Source organism: Schistocerca serialis, chromosome 3 (genome assembly GCF_023864345.2).
Source record: "Schistocerca serialis cubense isolate TAMUIC-IGC-003099 chromosome 3, iqSchSeri2.2, whole genome shotgun sequence".
NCBI classification, from domain to species: domain Eukaryota; kingdom Metazoa; phylum Arthropoda; class Insecta; order Orthoptera; family Acrididae; genus Schistocerca; species Schistocerca serialis.
In genome coordinates this window covers 323,061,596-323,085,658 of record NC_064640.1, presented here as the reverse complement: position 1 = coordinate 323,085,658, position 24,063 = coordinate 323,061,596, and the positions used below count along the sequence as shown (strand labels likewise).

Sequence of the window (24,063 nt, the reverse complement as noted above, 5' to 3'; positions counted from 1 at the left end):
GGGTATCGGCGAGGACCATTCGCAACCGTCTCCATGAAGCTGGGCTACGGTCCCGCACACCGTTAGGCCGTCTTCCGCTCACGCCCCAACATCGTGCAGCCCGCCTCCAGTGGTGTCGCGACAGGCGTGAATGGAGGGACGAATGGAGACGTGTCGTCTTCAGCCATGAGAGTCGCTTCTGCCTTGGTGCCAATGATGGTCGTATGCGTGTTTGGCGCCGTGCAGGTGAGCGCCACAATCAGGACTGCATACGACCGAGGCACACAGGGCCAACATCCGGCATCATGGTGTGGGGAGCGATCTCCTACACTGGCCGTACACCACTGGTGATCGTCGAGGGGACACTGAATAGTGCACGGTACATCCAAACCGTCATCGAACCCATCGTTCTACCATTCCTAGACCGGCAAGGGAACTTGCTGTTCCAACAGGACAATGCACGTCCGCATGTATCCCGTGCCACCCAACGTGCTCTACAAGGTGTAAGTCAACTACCCTGGCCAGCAAGATCTCCGGATCTGTCACCCATTGAGCATGTTTGGGACTGGATGAAGCGTCGTCTCACGCGGTCTGCACGTCCAGCACGAACGCTGGTCCAACTGAGGCGCCAGGTGGAAATGGCATGGCAAGCCGTTCCACAGGACTACATCCAGCATCTCTACGATCGTCTCCATGGGAGAATAGCAGCCTGCATTGCTGCGAAAGGTGGATATACACTGTACTAGTGCCGACATTGTGCATGCTCTGTTGCCTGTGTCTATGTGCCTGTGGTTCTGTCAGTGTGATCATGTGATGTATCTGATCCCAGGAATGTGTCAATAAAGTTTCCCCTTCCTGGGACAATGAATTCACGGTGTTCTTATTTCAATTTCCAGGAGTGTATGTATTATTGTCGCCACAGATAAGTAATTTTCTGAAACTTTACGTTGGCGTTGTAAGGAAAGTGATGCAATGTGCTTTATACGACACAGGACAGAATTTATGAAAAACTGCGAAAAAAGTATCAAAATAGAAATACTGAAAAACTAAATTTTGTTTGGCTCAGCTAGCGAGATGAGAATTAATGAGACGTTTGTCCAGTAATTGCAGAGTGTAAACCTGACGAACAGTACTCCGACTGAATTATTCTCGCTTACGTCTGTTGTTCCTAGAACTGTTATCTTCACTCTCAAAACATATGCGATGGTTTTTATCTTTAAACCCTTCATGAGATGGTATAAACAGGTATTTGCGTCGCCTTTATCATTAAATATGTGTGCAATTTCCACAATTCAGTTGTTGTCTATGTTCGTTCATTTACTTGCCAAATTAATTTTGTAATTTTTACTGGTAATATTTGGAACAGAGTATCATTTCCACAAACCTATAAGGGCATCCACCTATTGCCCCTTGCTTCGATTTCTTGATGTCAGAAATTAATATTATGATGTCGATAAAGATTCTCCCACTTTCTCCTAGAACGGTATTACATAAAATGGCAGACTAGAGAACTATTAAACATAAACTGTTTATAAATATTTGTATTTTTCAGCCTGGAGCTGTAGATACTCAGCACTATGAGTTAAACAGTGTATCAAATGATTCTTGTGAAGGAACAAACTTGCCACCTGATACTCAATGAGACGAACGTGGTAGGATCTGAGAACACAGTCCTGCACTTAACGGGAGGATACCGTTCTGCGAAAAGCCGTAAGACGACAACGTTTAACACTTAGGGAGACAGGTACCCGTAGTTTCGTTCAGCTTGTGGGAAATCGCTGTAGGTATATATATAATGGAACCACAAGACATTGACACAGATACAAGAGAAATGTTCGGAACGTTTACGACGTAATTATATTTCGTCTTAACCAATTTGGCGTACAACGGTTAGGTTGCGTTGGCTGTAGCCTACGACTGATCAATAAAACTGCCGTTGCTTTAGCGGTTCACTACTGCCTTTGTAGCGAAACTATATATATATTTTCAGATTCGATACCAGAAATGTGATGCAGATGTATTCACAATAAAATATGTTGAAGTTATTGTATTTCTCTCAATTTTAGAATACATGTAAAGCTTTAGAGTGCTTCTGTAGTTGTATTTGAGGCACCAGTCCCATCGACATGATAGATGTTATGTCCGCATTTATCGTCCGCCACCTAGAGCACCACATCGACTGTTGATAAGTCTACATTCATAATCTGAACTACCTCTATTTAATGCAAAATCACGTTTACTTTTATTTAGTTTTACTTTATGAATAAAATGAGAAGGGTAGTGATTTTAAAAAAAAATAGTATAATCTGCAGTATGGCACCGTTTACTTTTTAACTCGCATGAATTACTTACGATGAGTTTGAACCAGTGCGATTACATTCTGGAAGATTGCCTTTATTGCGATCTTGCCGATATGACCTATCTGATGACGTGACCAATTTCAAAATTCAGTGTACAAATAACCAATCCTATTCCCGTTAAATGTAAAACGGACGTTACCAAATGACGCTGGTTTGACTTTAAAAATACACTGGCTCGGGCTCGATCGTTTGATCACCAGATAAACCACTGAGCACTTCGTTAACAGCTGCTTGTAGAATTTAAGTTCCTTTGAAATGCTGCTTATGACAAAAAGGAAACTGATTATTACTAATTATGAATGCTAAAATGCAGAACAATCTTATTATTATTATTATTATTATTCAGCAAATAATCAACGATAGAGTGAATAATAGAATAACGCTGGTGTGCACATTGATAACTTATATCCTTCAAATACGAGCTCTATAAGAAGACAGACCAAAATCGTCGATGTCATAATATTGGTAATAATCTAATTATAGAGAGCAGTTCACAGTAGCGTCATACAGATAGTCTTGGGATGATGGTTGACTCTGGAATGGTCGTACAACTAAGTAAAATGTTTCCTTTTTCTCAGTTTATACGTGACAATCAGTTTCTATATACACTGAAACACGCACATATACATATATGGATATTACAATGCCCTCTTTCTCCACCCCTTGCCACATCAAAGCAGGTAAAGAATCAAGCATGCACAGACCACGAAATATCCAACCCGTAAACTTCACGAATTATTTAAATATATTTATATTTGTGAGCACTAGATAAGATTGCTATAAGGAAAGTTCATTACCACTTTACGAATCGTTAGCCATCTTTGACGTCTTTCTCAATAGCTTTTCCAGACGTTATTTCGTGGGAGTTGGGGAGGGTGCAACGCAATACCATTGAAGAGGTCATTGTTGGCAGATATGTGAACTAGTGGGTCAGAACCTGTTCTAATCCACTACTCATGTTTTTTGAGTACATATCAAAATACGAGTCAGCTTACATATGTTTTTGGATAGAATCCGTCTTTAGCCAAACACAGTTTTGTTTTTTATCCCATACAAGATTCACTGCAGTTGCAGCATCATCAGTAGACTTTTATTTTATGACTTTTTACCACATGGTGTGGTTTCCAGAGGTATTATATTTTTATAGTGTCTCTTTTCCTTCACAATTTGTCATGTTTTCTTTTTTCCTCATCTTCTTCACTGTGAGGTTGCATATATTGAGCTGTGACCGTGACAGCTCAGAAGTCTAAATGAAATGAATTAATTTCATCTCTAAAAGCTAAATCAGGTAATTTTATCATTGAATACAACGTTGTCAACGAACTGTTTGATAATGACTTACATTGACACTGATTGGAATTACAAGATTAATGCTGTTCCCAAGAACCCTGACAAGAGGTTTAGGGAGTTAATAGTCGGCGCTTCTGAAAAGTCCTGTAGCTCAATTTCACAACTGGCAGAAGAAGGAACACCATTTTTTTTTGTAATATACTTTAAAATCCAACGTTGAAAATACGTGTCATAACACACTGAAGAGCCAAAGAAACTGGTACACCTGCCTAATATCGTGTAGCCCCCCCGCGAAAACTCAGAAGTGCCGCAACGCGACATGACGTGAACTCGACTGTCTGAAGTAGTGCTGGAGGGAACTGACTTCATGAATCATGCAGGGCTCTCCATAAATCCGTGAAAGTACGAGGGGGTGGAGATCTCTTCTGAACAGCACGTTGCAAGGCATCCCATACATGCTCAATAATGTTCATGACTGGGGACTTTGGTGGCCAGCGGAAGTGGTTAAACTCAGAAAAGTGTTCCTGGAGTCACTCTGTAGCAATTTTGGACGTGTGGGGTGTCGCATTGTCCTGCTGGAATTAACCAAGTCCGTTGGACTGCACAATGGACGTGAATGGATGCAGGTGATTACACAGGATGGTTACGTACTTGCCAGAGTCATATCTAGACGTATCAGGGGTCCCATATCACTCCAACTGCACACCCCCATATCATTACAGAGCCTCCACCAGCTTGAACAGACCCCTGCTGACATGCAGGGTCCATCGGTTCATGAGGTTGTCTCGATACCCGTATACGTCCATCCGCTCGATACAATTTGGAACGAGAGTCGCCCGACCGGGCAAATGTGTCCAGTCATCAACAGTCCAATGTCGATGTTGACGGGCCCAGGAGAGGTGTAAAGCTCTGTGTCGTGCAGTCATCAAGAGTACACGAGTGGACCTTCGGCTCCTAAAGCCCATTTCGATGATGTTTCGTTGAATGTTTCGCACGATGACACTTGTAGATGGCGCAGCATTGAAATCTGCAGCAATTTGCGGAAGGTTTGCACTTCTGTCACGTTAAACGATTCTCTTCAGTTCTCGTTGGTCCCTTTCTTGCAGCGCCCGACTGTAATACCACGTTTAAATTCAGTTAAATCTTGATAACCTGCCATTGCAGCAGCAGCAACCGATCTAACAACTGCGCCAGACACTTGCTGTCTTATATAGGGTTTGCCGACCTCAGCGCCGTGTTGTGCCTGTTTCCATATCTCTGTATTTGAATACGCGTGCCTTTACCAGTTTCTTTGGCGTTTCAGTGTAGTAAGGAATCACATACACACACATACACACACACACATACACACACACACACACACGCACACACACACAATAAAAGTATGTAGGAAAAACTGGCTTCATTCACAACCTGGGTGGTCCTTTTTCCCTTTCTTTAATTACTCGTGGGGGCATTGAGCTCGGCCAAGAGATGTTGCAAACTGCAATGCTACGCTTACAAATACATGTAATATTTTTCCTGTCTGATAGAGTTGATATTTCGTATAGCTAGATTCCCCTCAAGAGCCAGAAATGTCACGTAAGTAGTCAAATCGCTGGTGGAAAATGATTCCACAGAGGCTAAAATAAATTGTATAACGTATCAAAATACGCACAGTATGTGACGGAAGTCTGTTTTCTTAGATATAACTCATGAGCATGTAATACGATGGTATTCGTTTATTAAGGTCCGATCGGTCCTGAAATGGAAACCCCAGTGAGGATCGAAAATGTTTTATTCGAAACAGTCTGGGCTGTATGGTAAATAAACAAACACTTCGCATCTAAGACACTGCAGGAGCGTCTTCATTGCCCCTGCAGTGTGCGGGCGACAGTGGTCAGGAACAAGGAAACGCATGATAGTTACGTTATGTGGGCTGCATGAAATCCGGCGAAATCTCTCAGAAGATTCTCCTACTTAGAGGGAGACACTATTTTCTAGGCATCTTCCATCTTCAGATGTTCACTGGGTGCTCAGAACTGAAACAAATGACTTAACACTATCGACGGGCATATTGGAGTCACTGCACAACACATCTGTGCAAAGCTTCATCGGATTTTCACTGTGGTTTCCAGTTCACGTCCGATCGGACCTTTATAGACGAATAGCTCTTGTGCATTCATTGTTACTGCCTACAATAACGTACAAAATTAAGATAACCTGACCTTCTGTTGTTACTTCGTGAAATTCATACGAACACCATGTGTTTACTTGTTGTCCCTTTTGAATAGGATGTTTATCTGTATTCGATAATATTGCATAATGTGTCTCAGCTGATTAACTTTCTTTCATGCACACAGCAACTCCAGTGGCACGTACCTATGTTCCTGCTCGGAAGGATACTTCGGGATGAATTGTGAGCACTTCAACCCATGTTCCAGTTCGCCATGCCAGCACGGTTCTGTCTGCGTCAATATTGACAACTCCAAGTACAAATGTAACTGCGTTTCTGGATACACTGGTAAGTACATACAGCTGTTCTAATTATATACTCTGTTCTGTCGTTACTTAATATAGTTATATCACTTACTTGTTTACTGATATGCTATGAAGCAACAAAAAACGTTAACCAAACCAGAAGACATAAGTTTCCATTGCTCCTGTGTTACATATTAGGGCTACAACTTTGCTTGCGCCGTTTTGCAACAAGTGGCAGTAGCGGCAAGTGGTGGTAGAGGGGGTAAGTCATAAGCATCATACAATTAACTCAGGCGTTTGTAAGTATAGCGCCGTTAAAATATTAGACGATTTGTAATTGTATCATAAAGTTATTCCCTATTGAATATGTAAACTAACGAGCCCAATTCACGTCATTTGTGAAAAAGTTTAATTGTCTGATTTAATATGGACAATCCGCGCCTGAGGCTCATAAAAGCCTGGGTAAGACCTATGGCTAGGACTCTGTTACTAAAAGAACGTGCAGAGAATGCTTTAAATGCTTCGAGAAAGGTGATTTTGACTTCGAAGTCCGATATCGTGGTGGAAGAGAGGTTTCCGAAGCTGCTCAAACCGACGCAAATAATCACAAGATATCGTTATGGAAAGCAGTTGATGCATTTGAGCCGATCACTGAAAGACAAACGGCCAGAATACAGCGATAGACATGAAAAGGTCACTTTACAGTATTACAGTACTCGGCCCCATGTCGTCAAACCCGTCAAAACATACTTGGAAACGTTGAAATGAGATGTCCTGCATCACAAACCATATTCTCCAGACATTGTTCTTTCCACCGTCTTTTTCGATCAATGGCGCAGGGTCTGGCTGATCAGCACTTCCAGTCAAGTCCAAAATTGATATATTCTTGGACCTCCTCAAAATACATCGAGTTTTTCTGCCACAAGATTCGTATTCTCCCCGAAAGATGAGGGAAAGTAGTGGCCAATGATCGACAATATTTCGATTCTTAAATTTTTTGCAATTTTTTAGCAATAAAGCCTCGACCTTCGAGAGAAAACGGTGGAAGCAAAATTGTAGACCTAATAGAATTTTCTTCCCTCATTCAAAAAATAGAGGATAATTGGGGTGCAATGTACCGGTGACGACGATGTAACAGAACCTCCTGGAGTGGTTTCTAGTTCTTTAGAGATTACTATGTGCAGCGTGTTTTAGAATTTGATGTCGACGAGTGGATAGCACACGCAACTTTGAGATTCGAGTCAAAAACACCATTCTCAGTGGCTGTATGACAGTTTCACCTTCAATAATATCACTAAGAAATAATATAACAATCTTTAGCCAAACAGGGAAGTCTTTTTATAGTAAATTGACTTTCTGTGGACTTGTCCTTGTAAAAAATTCCTTTTCACATTGATATTATCACCTGCTCCTTAATAGGGTGTTGTTCCACCTGTGGAAAGCAATACTGTAGCGATCCTGCTTGTTATGGATTCGAAAAGTCCTTGGTAGGTTTTCGAAAGGATGTGGCACCAGATGTCTATCCACGGTTCACGTATTTCCTGTAAATTATGAACCAGTGGTTTGTACGTGTGGAGCTGGTGCGCGATAGGGTTTCAGATGTGTTCCATAGGGTTCACATCAGGTGAATTTTATTAGTAAGACGTCAACTTAAATTCACTGTAATGCTCCTCAAACCACTGTACCACAATTCTAACCTGGTGACACGGAGTATTATCGTGCTGGAAGATGCCACCGCCGTCGTGGAAGACATCAATCGGGAAGGCATGCAAGTGCGCTTCAAAAATTCCTCATGTAGTCAATAGTTGTCATGATGCCTTCGATTGATATCTCATGTCCTATGGAAGACAAGGTGAATGTCCTCCATACCATGAAAACGCCGTATCGGTCTGCGTCCGTGGTCCAGTACATATCTGAAGCAACCGTTTGCTTGGACGACGGCGTATCATAGATCTGGTGTAAGAAGAGCCGTGATTCATGTAACTAGGTGACATGCCTCTACTGATTCTCCGTGTCGCCTCCTCGTGATTTCACCGTGGATCATCAGTGTAAGAACAAATGATTTTATAAAAACAAAAGCTAATTTGTATGGCAGGAATGGTAATAGCAGTGCCGATTGTTTGACACACCGTTTGTAAAACAATAGAAATTATTTGCTTACTTTGTGCCTAACCTTCTGTCTTTGGTAGTAGCAGTAGTGTCTTTATAAGAAAATAATTTCATATTTGTGAGTTATTCTTTAACAAAAGCTAATAAAACTGTTTGAGATGAAATAAAAAAATTTCTGGCAAGGGGTAAAAATTAATAAATCTAGTTTGTACGACCAAATTCTGGTTTAATTTTTAAATATTTATCGGTATTCACGCTATCCAACTATGTTTTAATGTTTAATGGGTTACAAATTCCCACAGGTAAGAAAGAAAATATACGTCTCCTGGGCCTTACTTTCGGGAAACAAACTCATCATAACACAGCTCCTCAGATGATTTCACAATCGTGATGATGTGACATAGATAATTTGTGAGTAAAATTCTATCCAGCGCATTAGACATAGATTTTTCAATAAGATGCGAGTTTCTAAAACTACGAGCAGTTCTTGTTACACAAGTGATGTACTTAATACGCATGCCTACAACGAGCTCGCAGTGGCGACATACCTGTAGAAGAGCGCTCCACGCCGTAATCATATCACAGTCGAAATTGTAGCCTTTCCTATTCTATTCGCAAAAGACGTTCTACGCGTTAGCTATGTGACCTGCTACGAATAATATTTCTCGTTTCCTGTTTCAGTGAGGAGGTAAATTGTCTTCTAACCTCGCTTTCCTGTATCAGCAAGGGGGAAAATAGTCTTCAAGCCTCATGTCGGTCCTAGAGGACCGCGGGTTCACCTATAGTTGACATTACAGTATTGGTTGGTTGGTTGATTTAGGGGGGAGAGGACAAAACTACGAGGTCATAGGTCCCATCGGATTAGGGAAAGATGGATAAGAAAGTCGACCGTGCCCTTTCAAAGAAACAATTCCAGTATTTGCCTGAAGTGATTTAGGGAAATCACAGAATCACAGAAAACCTAAATCAGGACGGTCGGACGCGGGCCGGCCGCTGTGGGCGAGAGGTTCTAGGCACTTCAGTCCGGAACCGAGCACCTGCTACGGTCGCAGGTTCGTATCCTGCCTCGGGCATGGATGTGTGTCGTGTCCTTAGGTTAGTTAGGTTTAAGTAATTCTAAGTCTAGTGGACTGATGACCTCAGATGTTAAGTTCCGTAGTGCTTAGAGCTATTTGAACCATTTTTGAACCGGACGCTGGTTTGGACCGTCGTTCTCCCGAATACGAGTCTAGTGTGCTAACCACTGCGCCATCTCACCCGGTGTTACAGTGTTCCAACTGACGCCAAGCGTATAATGCGTTCACAATTTTTGGGCTTCTAACGAGCAGTGACCAGTCTGGAAATTTTTGAACACAGGGTTGCCTGGACTTCCCAGACGGTGGAAATCTAAAGGTTTATGTTTATAGTCTGGACTAACCTCACTGGGAAACGATGCAGATAATTTAGCTAGCATGTCTTTAGTACTTTCTGGCACCTAATTTTGCTCTCGTATCTCCTACAGTAACATCATAAACGAAATATTTCGTCATACTTGATAAATGTGACTCTGATTATATCTTCTTCGTTTTCCACTGTCTTTCTTCTGTAAAGGATTGTTCATTATAGCCATGATGTGTATAAACCTTGTCAGTTCACGTGAAAAACGGGACATTGCCGTTATACCAGCATTTGAACATTTTAACATTTATTGATTCATTGTGTGGTTACTGTTCAGTGTACAATCCCTAATCCGACAGATCACGATGCACGATACGAATTGTGTGTAGTGATTAGCGCGTTTGGAGATTGGTTTCACGCTGATAAATTCAAGCTTTCCTCGACAGTAGCATTCCCGGCGGGGTCAGGGATTTTCTCTGCCTCGTGATGGCTGGGTGTTGTGTGCTGTCCTTAGGTTAGTTAGGTTTAAGTAGTTCTAAGTTCTAGGGGACTGATGACCATAGATGTTAAGTCCCATAGTGCTCAGAGCCATTTGAACCATTTTTTTTCGACAGTAGCAGAGCAGTGTAACTGAGAAGTGTCTTCGGCGATAGTTTCCATATTTCATGATCTGTAGACCACTTTTGCAGGGTTTAACTGTCAATGCAATATGACTGCTGTATGTTGTTTTCGATCTGTGCATAACAGTTTTGCCTCTGAAAGTCTCGTAATTTGTCTGTCTGTAGATTATAGAGGACAGTGATCTCACATCGGCAGTAGCAGCAGTTTGGCGCATAAATTCAATAAGAACCAATCAGAATGCTCCTTTCACAAGAAGTTCCACGGCTTTGGAGATCCACAAGACATTGTTTGTGCGGGGCATAGGAGCCTCTACCGATTGATCCGAAGAAGACAGGGGCAAGGTGTATACAGGAAGTTCTGTGACGTCTGAGATATATCGCAAATATCAAAATCTGTAGAATTCTTATGACTGGACGTAAATTTATACTTTAAAAAATCATTCCCCTACAGCTATCGTAGTTTTCTATGCCTAATCCATACCTCCCTTACGACAGGACAAAGCCAGTTTCTTAGCACTTGTCTGAACACGGACCACAGTACACATGCTATATAAGTCAGCTGATCACAGCGAATCTATCACACATCACCTACTACTAAGTACAATACTTCGCCAATAACTGAATCCTGGCGATACCAAACATTAATGAATGAATATCTGCGATGGATGGACATGTCTCACTTGTTTACCTTGCGAGTGGTACCAGTCTGTCTTAGGAAAATTGACGTAATCATCTTATAAGCGAGCAGCTATTAAAAAAACGTGACCACAACGTCTATGTTACTGTCACAAATAGTCTTGGTCCTACAGGTGCACACAAGTATCGCTAACGATATCCATTTTAAAAACTATACAAGCTTTAGAAGTCGATATACGGTATTTCTTCCGAATGAAGTGGTTTTCCACGCAAATATCGTGACATTGAACATAGATACTGATCGCCAGGGTGTGTGTTAACAGACTGAAAGTTCGGGTGTATGTATATCTACTGGGTTGTAGGTGAGGGAGGATGATGGTTCATTGAGAATTATCAGGTACAGTAGATAATGTGCTATGCGATTAATCACTTTAAAAATATGCGACGCTCGATTGAGGTCGTAAGCATCGTACAAAATCTTATGACCAATACACTGGCTTTTCAGACCTATGGTGTTACACATTCCAGTAGAAATGCTGTCTGCAATTTGGAATCACGTCTTTCCATTCAACGACATACTTGCGTTGGATCCTATGGAGATATCTCTTAGTGATTATGGCCACTAGTGAATCATTTTCGTGGCACTGTCATATCTCAAAGGGAGTCACCCTTTTTGATCCTGTGTGCTACAGCGAAACTCTAATGTGGTTTTAGAGAGTCCCTATGCATGTTGTAACTGTTCCTCAGTCTCTGCAGCTTTGTCCATGTGATCACCCCAATTTAAGTCGGAAGTGAGGATAAGTCGGAGAGCGCTATATTTACCACCTTCTATAACCCATGTAGAAAAAGGACGAGCTGAGTTAATGTAACAAGACCGTCTTTTTTTGGCCACTCAGTGGAAAATGGGAACATGTTGTCGTAGCTCTGCAAATTTGCAGAACGTGTAAGGTCAAGACCAAACAAAGCTTTCTCCTGCAACATGAGGTAGCAGGAAAGACACTACAAGCAGTTAAAGGAACTGGAAGGAGCACGAGGATTTTGCTACTGCGTTGCGATGCCTTTCCGAACTACATACAGGTACTGGAGATCGAAGGAGATCTGCGTCCCCCAGGGTGCATTTACGTCTGTCGCCCAAACACTCTCTTTGTCATCATTATTTTGTATCATCCAACAAAGAGGAAAAAAAGTACATACTATAAAATCTCCGCTGACGTCATTCGCCAGAGAACTCGATAAGATTTCTATCGCAACCCTGTGGATGGGAGCTAGCGAGCTTTCTCGCATTCTTAGGATAACGCTAGAGATTGAAAGATGTCCTCGCATTGTCCCTGACCAACCCTTCCCAGAGCCAGCACACAGATGGTATTTGTTTTCAATATTATATATATATATATATACATGGTGTTTCAAAAATGACCGGTATATTTGAAACGGCAATAAAAACTAAACGAGCAGCGATAGAAATACACCGTTTGTTGCAATATGCTTGGGACAACAGTACATTTTCAGGCGGACAAACTTTCGAAATTACAGTAGTTACAATTTTCAACAACAGATGGCGCTGCAAGTGATGTGAAAGATATAGAAGACAACGCAGTCTGTGGGTGCGCCATTCTGTACGTCGTCTTTCTGCTGTAAGCGTGTGCTGTTCACAACGTGCAAGTGTGCTGTAGAGAACATGGTTTATTCCTTAGAACAGAGGATTTTTCTGGTGTTGGAATTCCACCGCCTAGAACACAGTGTTGTTGCAACAAGACGAAGTTTTCAACGGAGGTTTAATGTAACCAAAGGACCGAAAAGCGATACAATAAAGGATCTGTTTGAAAAATTTCAACGGACTGGGAACGTGACGGATGAACATGCTGGAAAGGTAGGGCGACCGCGTACGGCAACCACAGAGGGCAACGCGCAGCTAGTGCAGCAGGTGATCCAACAGCGGCCTCGGGTTTCCGTTCGCCGTGTTGCAGCTGCGGTCCAAATGACGCCAACGTCCACGTATCGTCTCATGCGCCAGAGTTTACACCTCTATCTATACAAAATTCAAACGCGGCAACCCCTCAGCGCCGCTACCATTGCTGCACGAGAGACATTCGCTAACGATATAGTGCACAGGATTGATGACGGCGATATGCATGTGGGCAGCATTTGGTTTACTGACGAAGCTTATTTTTACCTGGACGGCTTCGTCAGTAAACAGAACTGGCGCATATGGGGAACCGAAAAGCCCCATGTTGCAGTCCCATCGTCCCTGCATCCTCAGAAAGTACTGGTCTGGGCCGCCATTTCTTCCAAAGGAATCATTGGCCCATTTTTCAGATCCGAAACGATTACTGCATCACGCTATCTGGACATTCTTCGTGACTTTGTGGCGGTACAAACTGCCTTAGACGGCACTGCGAACACCTCGTGGTTTATGCAAGATGGTGCCCGGCCACATCGCACGGCCGACGTCTTTAATTTCCTGAATGAATATTTCGATGGTCGTGTGATTGCTTTGGGCTATTCGAAACATACAGGAGGCGGCGTGGATTGGCCTCCCTATTCGCCAGACATGAACCCCTGTGACTTCTTTCTGTGGGGACACTTGAAAGATCAGGTGTACCGCCAGAATCCAGAAACAATTGAACAGCTGAAGCAGTACATCTCATCTGCATGTGAAGCCATTCCGCCAGACACGTTGTCAAAGGTTTCGGGTAATTTCATTCAGAGACTACGCCATATTATTGCTACGCATGGTGGATATGTGGAAAATATCGTACTATAGAGTTTCCCAGACCGCAGCGCCATCTGTTGTTGAAAATTGTAACTACTGTAATTTCGAAAGTTTGTCTGCCTGAAAATGTACTGTTGTCCCAAGCATATTGCAACAAATAGTGTATTTCTATCGCTGCTCGTTTAGTTTTTATTGCCGTTTCAAATATACCGGTCATTTTTGAAACACCCTGTATATATATCAGAAGAGAGGGTTGCAGTAAAAATCTTATCGAGTTCTCTGTCAAATGACGTTAGCGAAGATTTTATAGTTTGTACTTTTTTCTCTTTGTTAGATGGTACAAAATAATGATGATAGAGAGACTGTTTGGGTGACACACGTGAATGCACCTTGGGGGATGCAGATCTCCTTCGAACTGCTGTACCTGTATGAAGTTTAGAAAGGCATCGCAACGCAGTAACAAAACCCTTGTCCTTCTTCCAGTTCCCTTAACTGCTTGCAGTGTGTCTCGTGCTACCTCATGTGGCAGGGGAAAGCCTTGTTTGGTCTTCACCTTACACGTCGTATACATTTGGCAGAGCTATGACAACATGTTCCCAGTTTCCACCGAGTGGTCAAAAGAGATGGTCCTGTCACATTAACTCATCTCACCCTGATTCTACACAGGTTGTAGAAAGTGGTAAGTATAGCGCTCACTGACTTACCATCATTTCCCACTTAAATTGGGATGATCACGTGGACAAAGATGCAGTGACAGAGGAACAGTCACAACATGCATAGGGATTTGTTATGCCAGAGAAAAGGTAGCTTCTGAGGGCTGGCAACCCATATTACACCACAGAGGAGGGGTTTGCTTATGTCTAAGGTGTACCAAAAGCACCATGGTAAACACCGGCTATTTACATACAAGATAATGGAAACAGACATTCGGAGCACAACTTCCTGGAGGGGGATTTCAAGCCACGAACTGCAGGAAGTATCACTACGCCAAAACCTGACTGGCTGGAGGCAGCTATTTAGGGGATGGAACCAGCCACGAAGTTCAGTCCACTCTGGATGCCGACTTCGTGGACTTCGACCGAATTGGACTTTTACTACTGTGTGTGTTGTACCACAAATCTTTGTGGAAAATTAGAAGTGAACCTTTGTTTGCCTCAATTAGGAGACTTTTACTGGCATCGTTTGTTGTTCAATCATCAACCCTGTATAATTGTGTTTGAAAAAATTGCGAATTGCCAGTCACAGCAGGACTGTCAAAAACCGCATTGGAGTTTTGCTGTGACAGAGAGGATCGAAAAGGGTGACTTGCTTTGAGATATGAGAGTTCCACAAATATGATTCATTAGTAGCTGTAATCATTAAAAGACATAGCCATAGGATCCAGCGCAGGGTTGGGGTTGGGTTGTTTGGGGGAAGAGATCAAACAGCAAGGTCATCGGTCTCATCGGATTAGGGAAGGAAGTCGGCCGTGCCATTTCGAAGGAACCATCCCGGCATTTGCCCGGAGCGATTTAGGGAAATCACGGAAAACCTAAATCAGGATGGCTGGACGCGGGATTGAACCGTCGTCCTCCCGTCCAACGCAGGTATCTGGTTGAATGGAAAGACTTGATTCCAAATTGCAGACAGCACATCTACTGGAATGCCTAACACTATAGGTCTGAAAAGCCAGTGCATTCGTCATATGGTACATTTCATACGACCTCAATCTAGTGTTGCATACTTCTAAAGTGATTCGTCACATAGCACACCATCTACTATATCTGATAATTCTCAATCAACTATCATCCTCCCACGCCTACAACCCAGTGGATAACCTCTGACAAGGCATCGAGATAGAATGTACTACAAAATCTGGAGAAATATACAGCGGTGGTATGCGGGAGTTGCATTATCGTCTTCATACCACGTTCCCTAGCCGAATCCCTTTCTAAATTCGGTGATTTTATTATGAGCTTACTCCATCAGCGACGTGTACCTGCACTTTCAGTCTGTTAACACACATCCCGGACATCAGCGTCTATATTCGATTTCGCGGTATATGTATGGCACACCACTTCATTCAGAAGCAATACCATATCTAGATTTCTAAAGCCTGTATAGTTTTTAACATGGATATTGTTAGCAGTACTTGTGTGCGCCTGTAGGACCAAGACTACTTGTGACAGTAACACAGCCAAGGCCATTGTGTTTTTTTTAATAGCTGCTCGCTTATAATACGATTACGTCTTTCTTCTTGACACATACTGGTACCACTCGCAAGGTAAACAAATGAGACATGTCCATCCATCGCAGATTTTCGTTCAGTATTGTTTGGTATCGCCAGCATTCAGTTATTGGCGAAGTATTGTACTTAGTAGTATGGGGTATGTGACAGATTCGCTGTGATCAGCTGGCTTATATAGTATGTGTACTATGGTCAGTGTTCCGACAAGTGCAAAGAAAATGGCTTTGTCCTGTCGTAAGGGAGGTATGAATTTGACATAGAAAATGGCGATAGCTCTGAGAGAATGATATTTTTCAGTAGAAAATTATGTCCCGTCGCAAGAATGCCACAGAATTTGATATTTTCACAGCCACCATATTCAGAATGGGGCATTTGCGATACTTCGCTTATTGTCGAATGTCATCGGATTGATGCTGCAATCGTAATATTTCATTGTAAGTACAATGACTGCTTCTACATATTTCCCATCTTTACATGGTTGAGGGAAAATCGATTGTGGTGTGTATTCTGTGAATCTAGACGGTAATAGATTGGTGGAAGAGACGTTTGGTGGTTCCCTAGGCATGAGAAACACCTTAGTTGACTTTGAAAAGTACAAGGATGATTTGGAATATTTTATACCATTGGCATCGATATTCGTTAAGATATGGGTGGAACTACCAGTTTCCTCTACTTTTTGGAGTTTTCGTGTAAAAATCTTCGCAGACAAGATTAGTTTCTATTTACTCAGTGGTTTGTAGTACGTTCCACCTCGCTGGACCTCGGTAACGTTTCCGGTTTCTAGAGATATAATTTCCGCTCTTTATCTTCGGAATTATAATGTTCGAGCGACCGGTAGCATACTGCTATGTGTTTGAGATCGACAACTATCGCAAAAATGGTATGATATTCTGGGAATCCATGTGAAAGTACTTATATTCTTGTAATCCCAGAGGCTCGAGATGGCTGTAGAAAGTATGGCAGCATACAAACAAGCAGGCCGGGGCTGGAAACAGTAACGCTTTTGCCCCGAGGGGAACCAGCCCAGCTCTTTTCTTTCGCTACGGCCTTTTTCCGCATCGTGGCAGGGTTGGCAGGGTTAAGGACGCATTTGGCATGGTTAATTTTAAGGGGTTGCTGGATGCCCTTCCTACCGCCACCCAATATCCCCCAGGATGGAAATAGTGTACCCCAGCTGTCTGTGTCTAGTGTAAATCATGAAAGAATGCGAATGTTTTGCAATTGTCTGCGAGTCGTGTAACTGACGCGGAACGTGGGAACCACTCTGGTATTCACCTAGTGGGATGCGGAAAACCGCCTAAAAATCACATCCAGGCTGGCTGGCAGATCGACCCACATCGTTAATCCGCCGGGCGGACTAGATCGGGGACCAGCGCATCTATCCCAGTCCAGGAAACAGCGCGTTAGCGCTCTCGGCTACCTTGGCGGGTTGAGGAACCGACCCAGCTATTGTACTCCATGTTGGAGGGTCACTGCTGAGGACGCTCAGACTGCGTATCGGGCCAGCATATGCCGTGGGCAGTTGAATAGCGAACATTGGCTGAAGTGGATGATCGACCGACCTCATGGAAACATCTAGTGCTGTGAGAACTATATACGGCGCATGCGCTGATGTTTTTTGGGGTCCGTCTGTCTTCGTAGCATATATATATACAGGGTGTTACAAAAAGGTACGGCCAAACTTCAGGAAACATTCCTCACACACAAAGAAAGAAAATATGTTATGTGGACATGTGTCCGGAAAGGCTTACTTTCCATGTTAGAGCTCATTTTATTACTTCTCTTCAAATCACATTAATCATGGAATGGTAACACACAGCAACAGAACGTACCAGCGTGACTTCAAACACTTTGTTACAGGAAATGTTCAAAATGTCCTCCGTTAGCGAGGATACATGCATCCACCCTCCGTCGCATGGAATCCCTGATGCGCTGATGCAGCCCTGGAGAATGGCGTATTGTATCACAGCCGTCCACAATACTAGCACGAAGAGTCTCTACATTTGCTACCGGAGTTGCGTAGACAAGAGCTTTCAAATGCCCCCATAAATGAAAGTCAAGAGGGTTGAGGTCAGGAGAGCGTGGAGACCATGGAATTGGTCCGCCTCTACCAATCCATCGGTCACCGAATCTGTTGTTGAGAAGCGTACGAACACTTCGACTGAAATGTGCAGGAGCTCCATCGTGCATGAACCACATGTTGTGTCGTACTTGTAAAGGCACATGTTCTAGCTGCACAGGTAGAGTATCCCGTATGAAATCATGATAACGTGCTCCAATGAGCGTAGGTGGAAGAACATGGGGCCCAATCAAGACATCACCAACAATGCTAGTACTGTAGAGCAATGAGTCGCATGCAAACACAAGCACCGAAGTCAACATTACCTTCCTTCAATTGGGCCAACTGGCGGTGAATCGAGGAAGTACAGTACATACTGACGAAACTAAAACGAGCTCTAACATGGAAATTAAGCGCTTCCGGACACATGTCCACATAACATCTTTTCTTTATTTGTGTGGGAGGAATGTTTCCTGAAAGTTTGGCCGTACCTTATTGTAACACCCTGTATGTGTGTGTCGGGATGTCGATAGCCATATGCAGATTTTGTATGATGCAGGATAAGAATTGTGTGTAGTGATTATCGCGTTTGGAGATTGGTTTCACGCTGATAAGTTCAAGCTTTCCTTGACAGTAGCAGAGCAGTGTAACTGAGGAAGTATCTTTGGTGATAGTTTCCGTATTTCATGATCTGTAGACCACTTTTGCAGGGTTTCACTGTCAGTGCAATATGACTGCTGTATGTTTTTTTCGATCGGTGCAAATTAGTTTTGCCTCCAAAAGTCTCAATTTGTCTGTCTGTCTGTAGATAATAGAGGGCAGTGCTCTCTCACTAACAGTAGAAGCAGTTTGTCAGGTAAATTCTGTAAGAACCAATCACAACGCTCCTTTCACAAGAAGTTCCATGACCTTGGAGTTTCACAAGACATTGTTTGTGCGGGGCATACGAGCCTCTACAGACTAGTTCGAAAAAGACAGGGGCAAGGTGTATACAGGAAGTTCTGTGACGTTGGAAAGACACGTGATGTCTGCTTTATTCGAGTTTTCAGAGACATGTCCTCCGGCTTGGTCATGCAGGATGCTGTCCATCACCCGCTTTTGTGGCTTTAGAGCATCTCCAGAGCAGAAGCTGAAGGATATCGAAAATTAACCGAAAACTCCAGCCATTTTTCTCGCCTGTAGGACAGTGCTTCGAATTCTATTTGTGTAATTGTTGTGATTTTCTCGTCTGTGCTTGGACACTAATGTGTGCTTCGAGCAGTGAGGAAAATGACTTGTGCAGCAGCAAATGTGGCACCAGCAGCAGCAAATGTAAGCTTACCCACTCACCATTTCAGGGAAGTGATACACACCACAGCAGCTGTAGGGCTCAGAAATTTTTCTCTCTCTCTCTGTGCCTTCAAACATGCAGCTAAAACTCGAAAAATGGTGAGCACCCTCTTTCTAGAGCTACAGAGATATTTATTTAGATTTCCTCATAGTGTCGTTTTGGGGTGTAAAAATCAGATATTTGCAGCTGATATCGGTTTCGGGATCTATTTCGCATAAAAGCGTGTGAAGTGTCTCAGGGAGGTATCACAAGTGTGCTGCCACCTTTTTAGTATGTCTGTTCAAGTATGGTGGTGGTGGTTGTGGTATTCCTAGGAATAAATCGAGGAATTACATTGAAAATTGTCTAAAAGTTCTTGCATCATCTGGAAAGCTCTCTTTCTCTCTTTGTACAACTGTACATTTAGTTCCTCTGACATTTTCAGGTTATGTATATGACAGTATTCCGCATCACCGTTATTACTTAACTCCAGAAGCATTTTGTTTTCAATGGCAAAGGGTATCTGCGTGCAGATATGGGAAGGACGTAATCAGCGAATATTACCAACATGACAGGGAGTGCTTAGCGTGTGGCCCTGCAGCTGCAGTGTGGCGTGCCATGAACCCTGCGCACTCCCTGCCTGAGTCCCCACACCCTTTGAAGAGGCCACATGCTGGAGTGAACGTCTTGCCTCTTGCGCTTCAGAAGACATACTAAAATTTCTCGAATGATCTACAGTTACAGCACATACACTTATCAACATGAGTCGCGAAGTGTAACTTAGTACCACCCTGCTGCATCTTCATTATTTGATGAAATGTGTTCATGTCATCAAATATCATTGCTATCGACACAGTTCTCAGATGCATGATTACAGCTGATGTCCCCGTTAAACTCCTCCTTCTCCAGCACAGACATCTTATGCATTGAATACAGTAAACAATTACATCTGTCCTTCCGGTCTAGCAGCTAGACACAGACTGAACTCTTTTACCACCATTTTTCCCCAGACCGCCATCTTGGATTATGTCACAGGATGGGAGAGGGCGGTGGTGTTGTGAACTGCTTCAGTTGGACTCCTGGCCTCATGGTGAACACCCTGTATGGAGCTACTGTCTATGACAACTCTAATTGTTTAATCAAACAATGCATATGTAAGTCTTTCCAATCCAGCAGCCCAGCACAGACTAAGGCCTTTCCTTCTAATTTCCAGATGGGGGAGGAGAGGCGGGAGTTGAGGGGGGATGGGAGGGTGTTAGGTTAGTGGAGGTTGCCTAACTGACCTATTTTTCCGCCAAAATTTGAACTTCCCGCCATGACGTCTCTGACATTGCCACATCTATTGCTGCCACCTTGGATGTGCCATCTTGAATAAATTTGGCAACAATGCAACATGGGAGGCACGAACTTTGCCTACTACTCAGGGTGACCTCCTAGGTACTTCGCCATTCCGCTCCATGGGATGGGTGCTCCCATGATCACGACTAACGGAAAATCTGGCGGCAGCGTTCTTCAGTTGAAAATTACTGCGTATTATCCACCAATCCATAGTTTTAATTATTTGACGAGTAAGTATCATGTTTTGCAACACATACCTAATTTAATTTTGTGTGTATCACACTACTTACCGTACATACACTGACGGAAAAAAATCTCAGCACAGAAAAGTAAAACAGTGTAATGAAATTTTGGTAATACATTTGGCTAGGTAACATATTTAAGTGATTAACAGAGCAAGACCGCAGCTTAATGTAAGCTCGATATAAGCCATTGCAAATGTGAAATGCTCGTACATTAGCAACCGGTATAACCAACAGAATGTTTAATGCAAGGATACAAACGTGCATGCAAAGTATTGTACAGGTGCCGGATGTCAGTTTGTGGGATGGAATTCAATGCCTGTTGCACTTGGAAGATCCGTGCAGGGACGGTTAATGCTATTTGTGGATGACGCTGGAGATGTCGCTCGATGACGTCCCATATTTGCTCTATTGGAAAAAATGGTTCAAATGGCTCTGAGCACTATGGAATTTAACTTCTGAGGTCATCAGTCCCCTAGAACTTAGAACTACTTAAACCTAACTAACCCAAGGACATCATACACATTCATGCCCGAGGCAGGATTCGAACCTGCGACCGTAGCGGTCGCGCGTTTCCAGACTGTAGCGCCTAGAACCACTCGGCCATTCCGGCCGGAGCTCTATTGGAGACAGATCTGATTGAGCAGACCAAGGCAACAATCAACACTCCGTAGAGCATGTTGAGTTGCAACAGCGGTATGTGGGCGAGCGTTATCCTGTTGGAAAACATCCCCTTGAATGCTGTTCATGAATGGCAGCACAACAGGTCCAATCACCAGACTGCTGAACAATTTTGCAGTCAGGGTGGGTGGGATTACCATGAGGGTGCTCCTGCTGTCATACGAAATCACACACCCAGACCATAATTCCAAGTATAGGTCCAGTACGTCTAGCACGCTGACAGGTTGGTTGCAGACCTTCAACTGGCCTCGTCCTACCCAATGCACGGCCATCATTTACACCAAGGCAGTACCAGTTTTCATCTGAAAACACAACAGACATTCACCCTGCCCTCCAAATGGCTCTCGTTTGACATAACTTAAGTCGCAAAAGACGGAAGTTTGAGGCCAGTGGAATGCAGGCTACAGGGCACTGCTGCTCAGATTGCTGCTGCAGATATAGTACGATGCGCTAGAGCCATACGACGATAACGATGGTCTGCCCTCTCGATAGTGCCACGTGGCCTCTGGAGCCCAGTCTTATTGCGACCGTACATTCTAGTGACCTGCCCTGCCAGAAATTAAGTACAGTGGCTACATTCCTGCCGTCTTTTTGTAGTATCACAGAAGGAACATCCAGTTTCTCGTAGTCCTATTACACGACCTCGTTCAAACTCAGTGAGGTGTTGATAATGGCGTCTTTGTCACCTTAAATGTGTTCTTGGCTATCATCGTCTCACCACATCCAATTTCGAAGGTAATTAACGCTCAGAACCGTTACAGTGTGTATTTCAAGTAATCTTCATAGAGGCGCTACAAGCTCAACTTTTATGTGATTGGAGAAAATCTGAACAGATATCATCTTTCAGGTGTAGAAACATGCCAACTTTCGTTTATGTCGCACAACTTCTTGGTGTTGCGACTTTTTTGCTATAAGTGTAAATGAGTATGATATTGTACTATTGCAGTACAGGTGCACCGAAAATGGCATTACCTTGTCCACATCTCAGTGTTTTCATGTGTAACCAGCTATAACAAGTGGTGTGATAGCCCAAAATGCAAGCTTAGAAAAAATTGGTAGAGTTAGTTTTGTGGCGTTAAAAGAACAGGTCTCGTTTCGAGTAATTGCGTGACTGCCTTTAACGTGATTAGGACCACTGCCTGCACTATAGAGTGCTCTAGATAGGAAGATTAACTTTTGTATGCATTGTCGATGTCATGATCACCTAATCCACCAACACTGCCAGGGGTGTTTGCACTTGTCTCGTGCTGGAGAATGCTGACGTGATACACTGTATCTAACGTTTATGTATGACTGACATAGCACTGTCTTTGAAAATGACGGAAAGTCAAAATGCGTAAGACTGATGAAAAATAAAAATATGGTCAAGACATAAGTAAAGTTATTAAAACTGCCAGTTGAGCTACCTTCCGTAGACTACGCTTCAGATGGAAAAGAAATAACGTAATTCTGTAATTCATTTTTTCCTCTACAGTAGCAGACAAACGCGTTCTGCGTCCATTTATATGTCAGCACCACATATTACTATATAGCTATAAATTATTATAGAGAAACTGTGTCACACAGCACGAGAATGTCACAGTTTTATACTGAATGCATTTCACATGGTGTTGTCTCACCCTTCTGTCTCAATTCGCCAACAGCACGCACACAGAGATGTCAGTAGCATTTACAATGCATGCCACATACCACATGTGGCCAGTACGTGTCTTGACGCAGGGGGCTCACATTCGTACATTCATGTCTGCATACTGATATTAGCGTAGCGTGCTGGGGCTGTAGCACATTTACACATATAGTGATATCTGTTGCATCGTTAGACCACTAACAAGGAATCCCTTGAGTGAGAGGTCGCAAAAGGCTAATGACGTTTACGACATTCGAAGCATTCGAAGCCCCACATATCGTTTACCATGCAACCACATCTGCTACTAATGGCAACAGGAGGAGGGACTGGAAGTATCCAGTGGTGAGCACAGCATGAAGCTACGGAGGGTATTTGATCTGATTAGTTGACGAATAGCTCACAACAATGCTACAGTGCTAGTGGTGTTGATACAAAGCAGAGCAATGCAACGATAAACAAAGCAACATTACATAATGTTGCCGAAATTGACATTTCGTCAGAACGGAATCCCCAGAAATTTCGCAGAGTGAGAAAAAATGGCAGACGAAATATTAGCGTTTCTCCACCATGAGTCAGTGGAATGTGTCCTGTCGTATAAACTCAACTGTGCGGAAACTGTACATGAGTAGTACAACGATGAGGATACGTGCTTAACAAGTGAAAGTGATATTGAAACAGATGTCGAGTCATGTAGTCCTTCATCCTTGTCGTAAAGGGAGCCACAAATCCCGTCTCCAGGGAAATGTAGTAAAGGACAATCGTTGTCCAAGGAGCGGGTACTAAACATGATATCGCAGATCATGCAAAGTGTCATAAAAAATAAATAAATAAAAGAAAAAAAACAATATTATGAACCGATTTCGAATAAGTCAGAAGCAATATGATAGTGTAGTACATAAGAAAAACTAAGGATATTCAACAGGGGACAAGGCACACTTCCTACAAAAACTGGTGTTTGCAAGTTTCAAGGATGCTTCGATACAATTTACAGAATGTGCATGATAGTGACCTACTGCATTATGCTTACCAGACTGCG

The 24,063-nt window shown here is 43.1% G+C and overlaps 1 protein-coding gene across 1 annotated transcript in view; it reads left to right on the top strand.

The window, feature by feature from the left end:
* The window catches only part of LOC126470807 (uncharacterized), a 495,505-nt gene that overhangs the window by 211,061 nt on the left and 260,381 nt on the right, over positions 1–24,063 (top strand). The window contains exon 8 of the mRNA XM_050098819.1: positions 5,972–6,132. Coding sequence (XP_049954776.1) covers positions 5,972–6,132 — 161 coding nt within the window. The remainder of the gene's footprint in view (positions 1–5,971; positions 6,133–24,063) is intronic.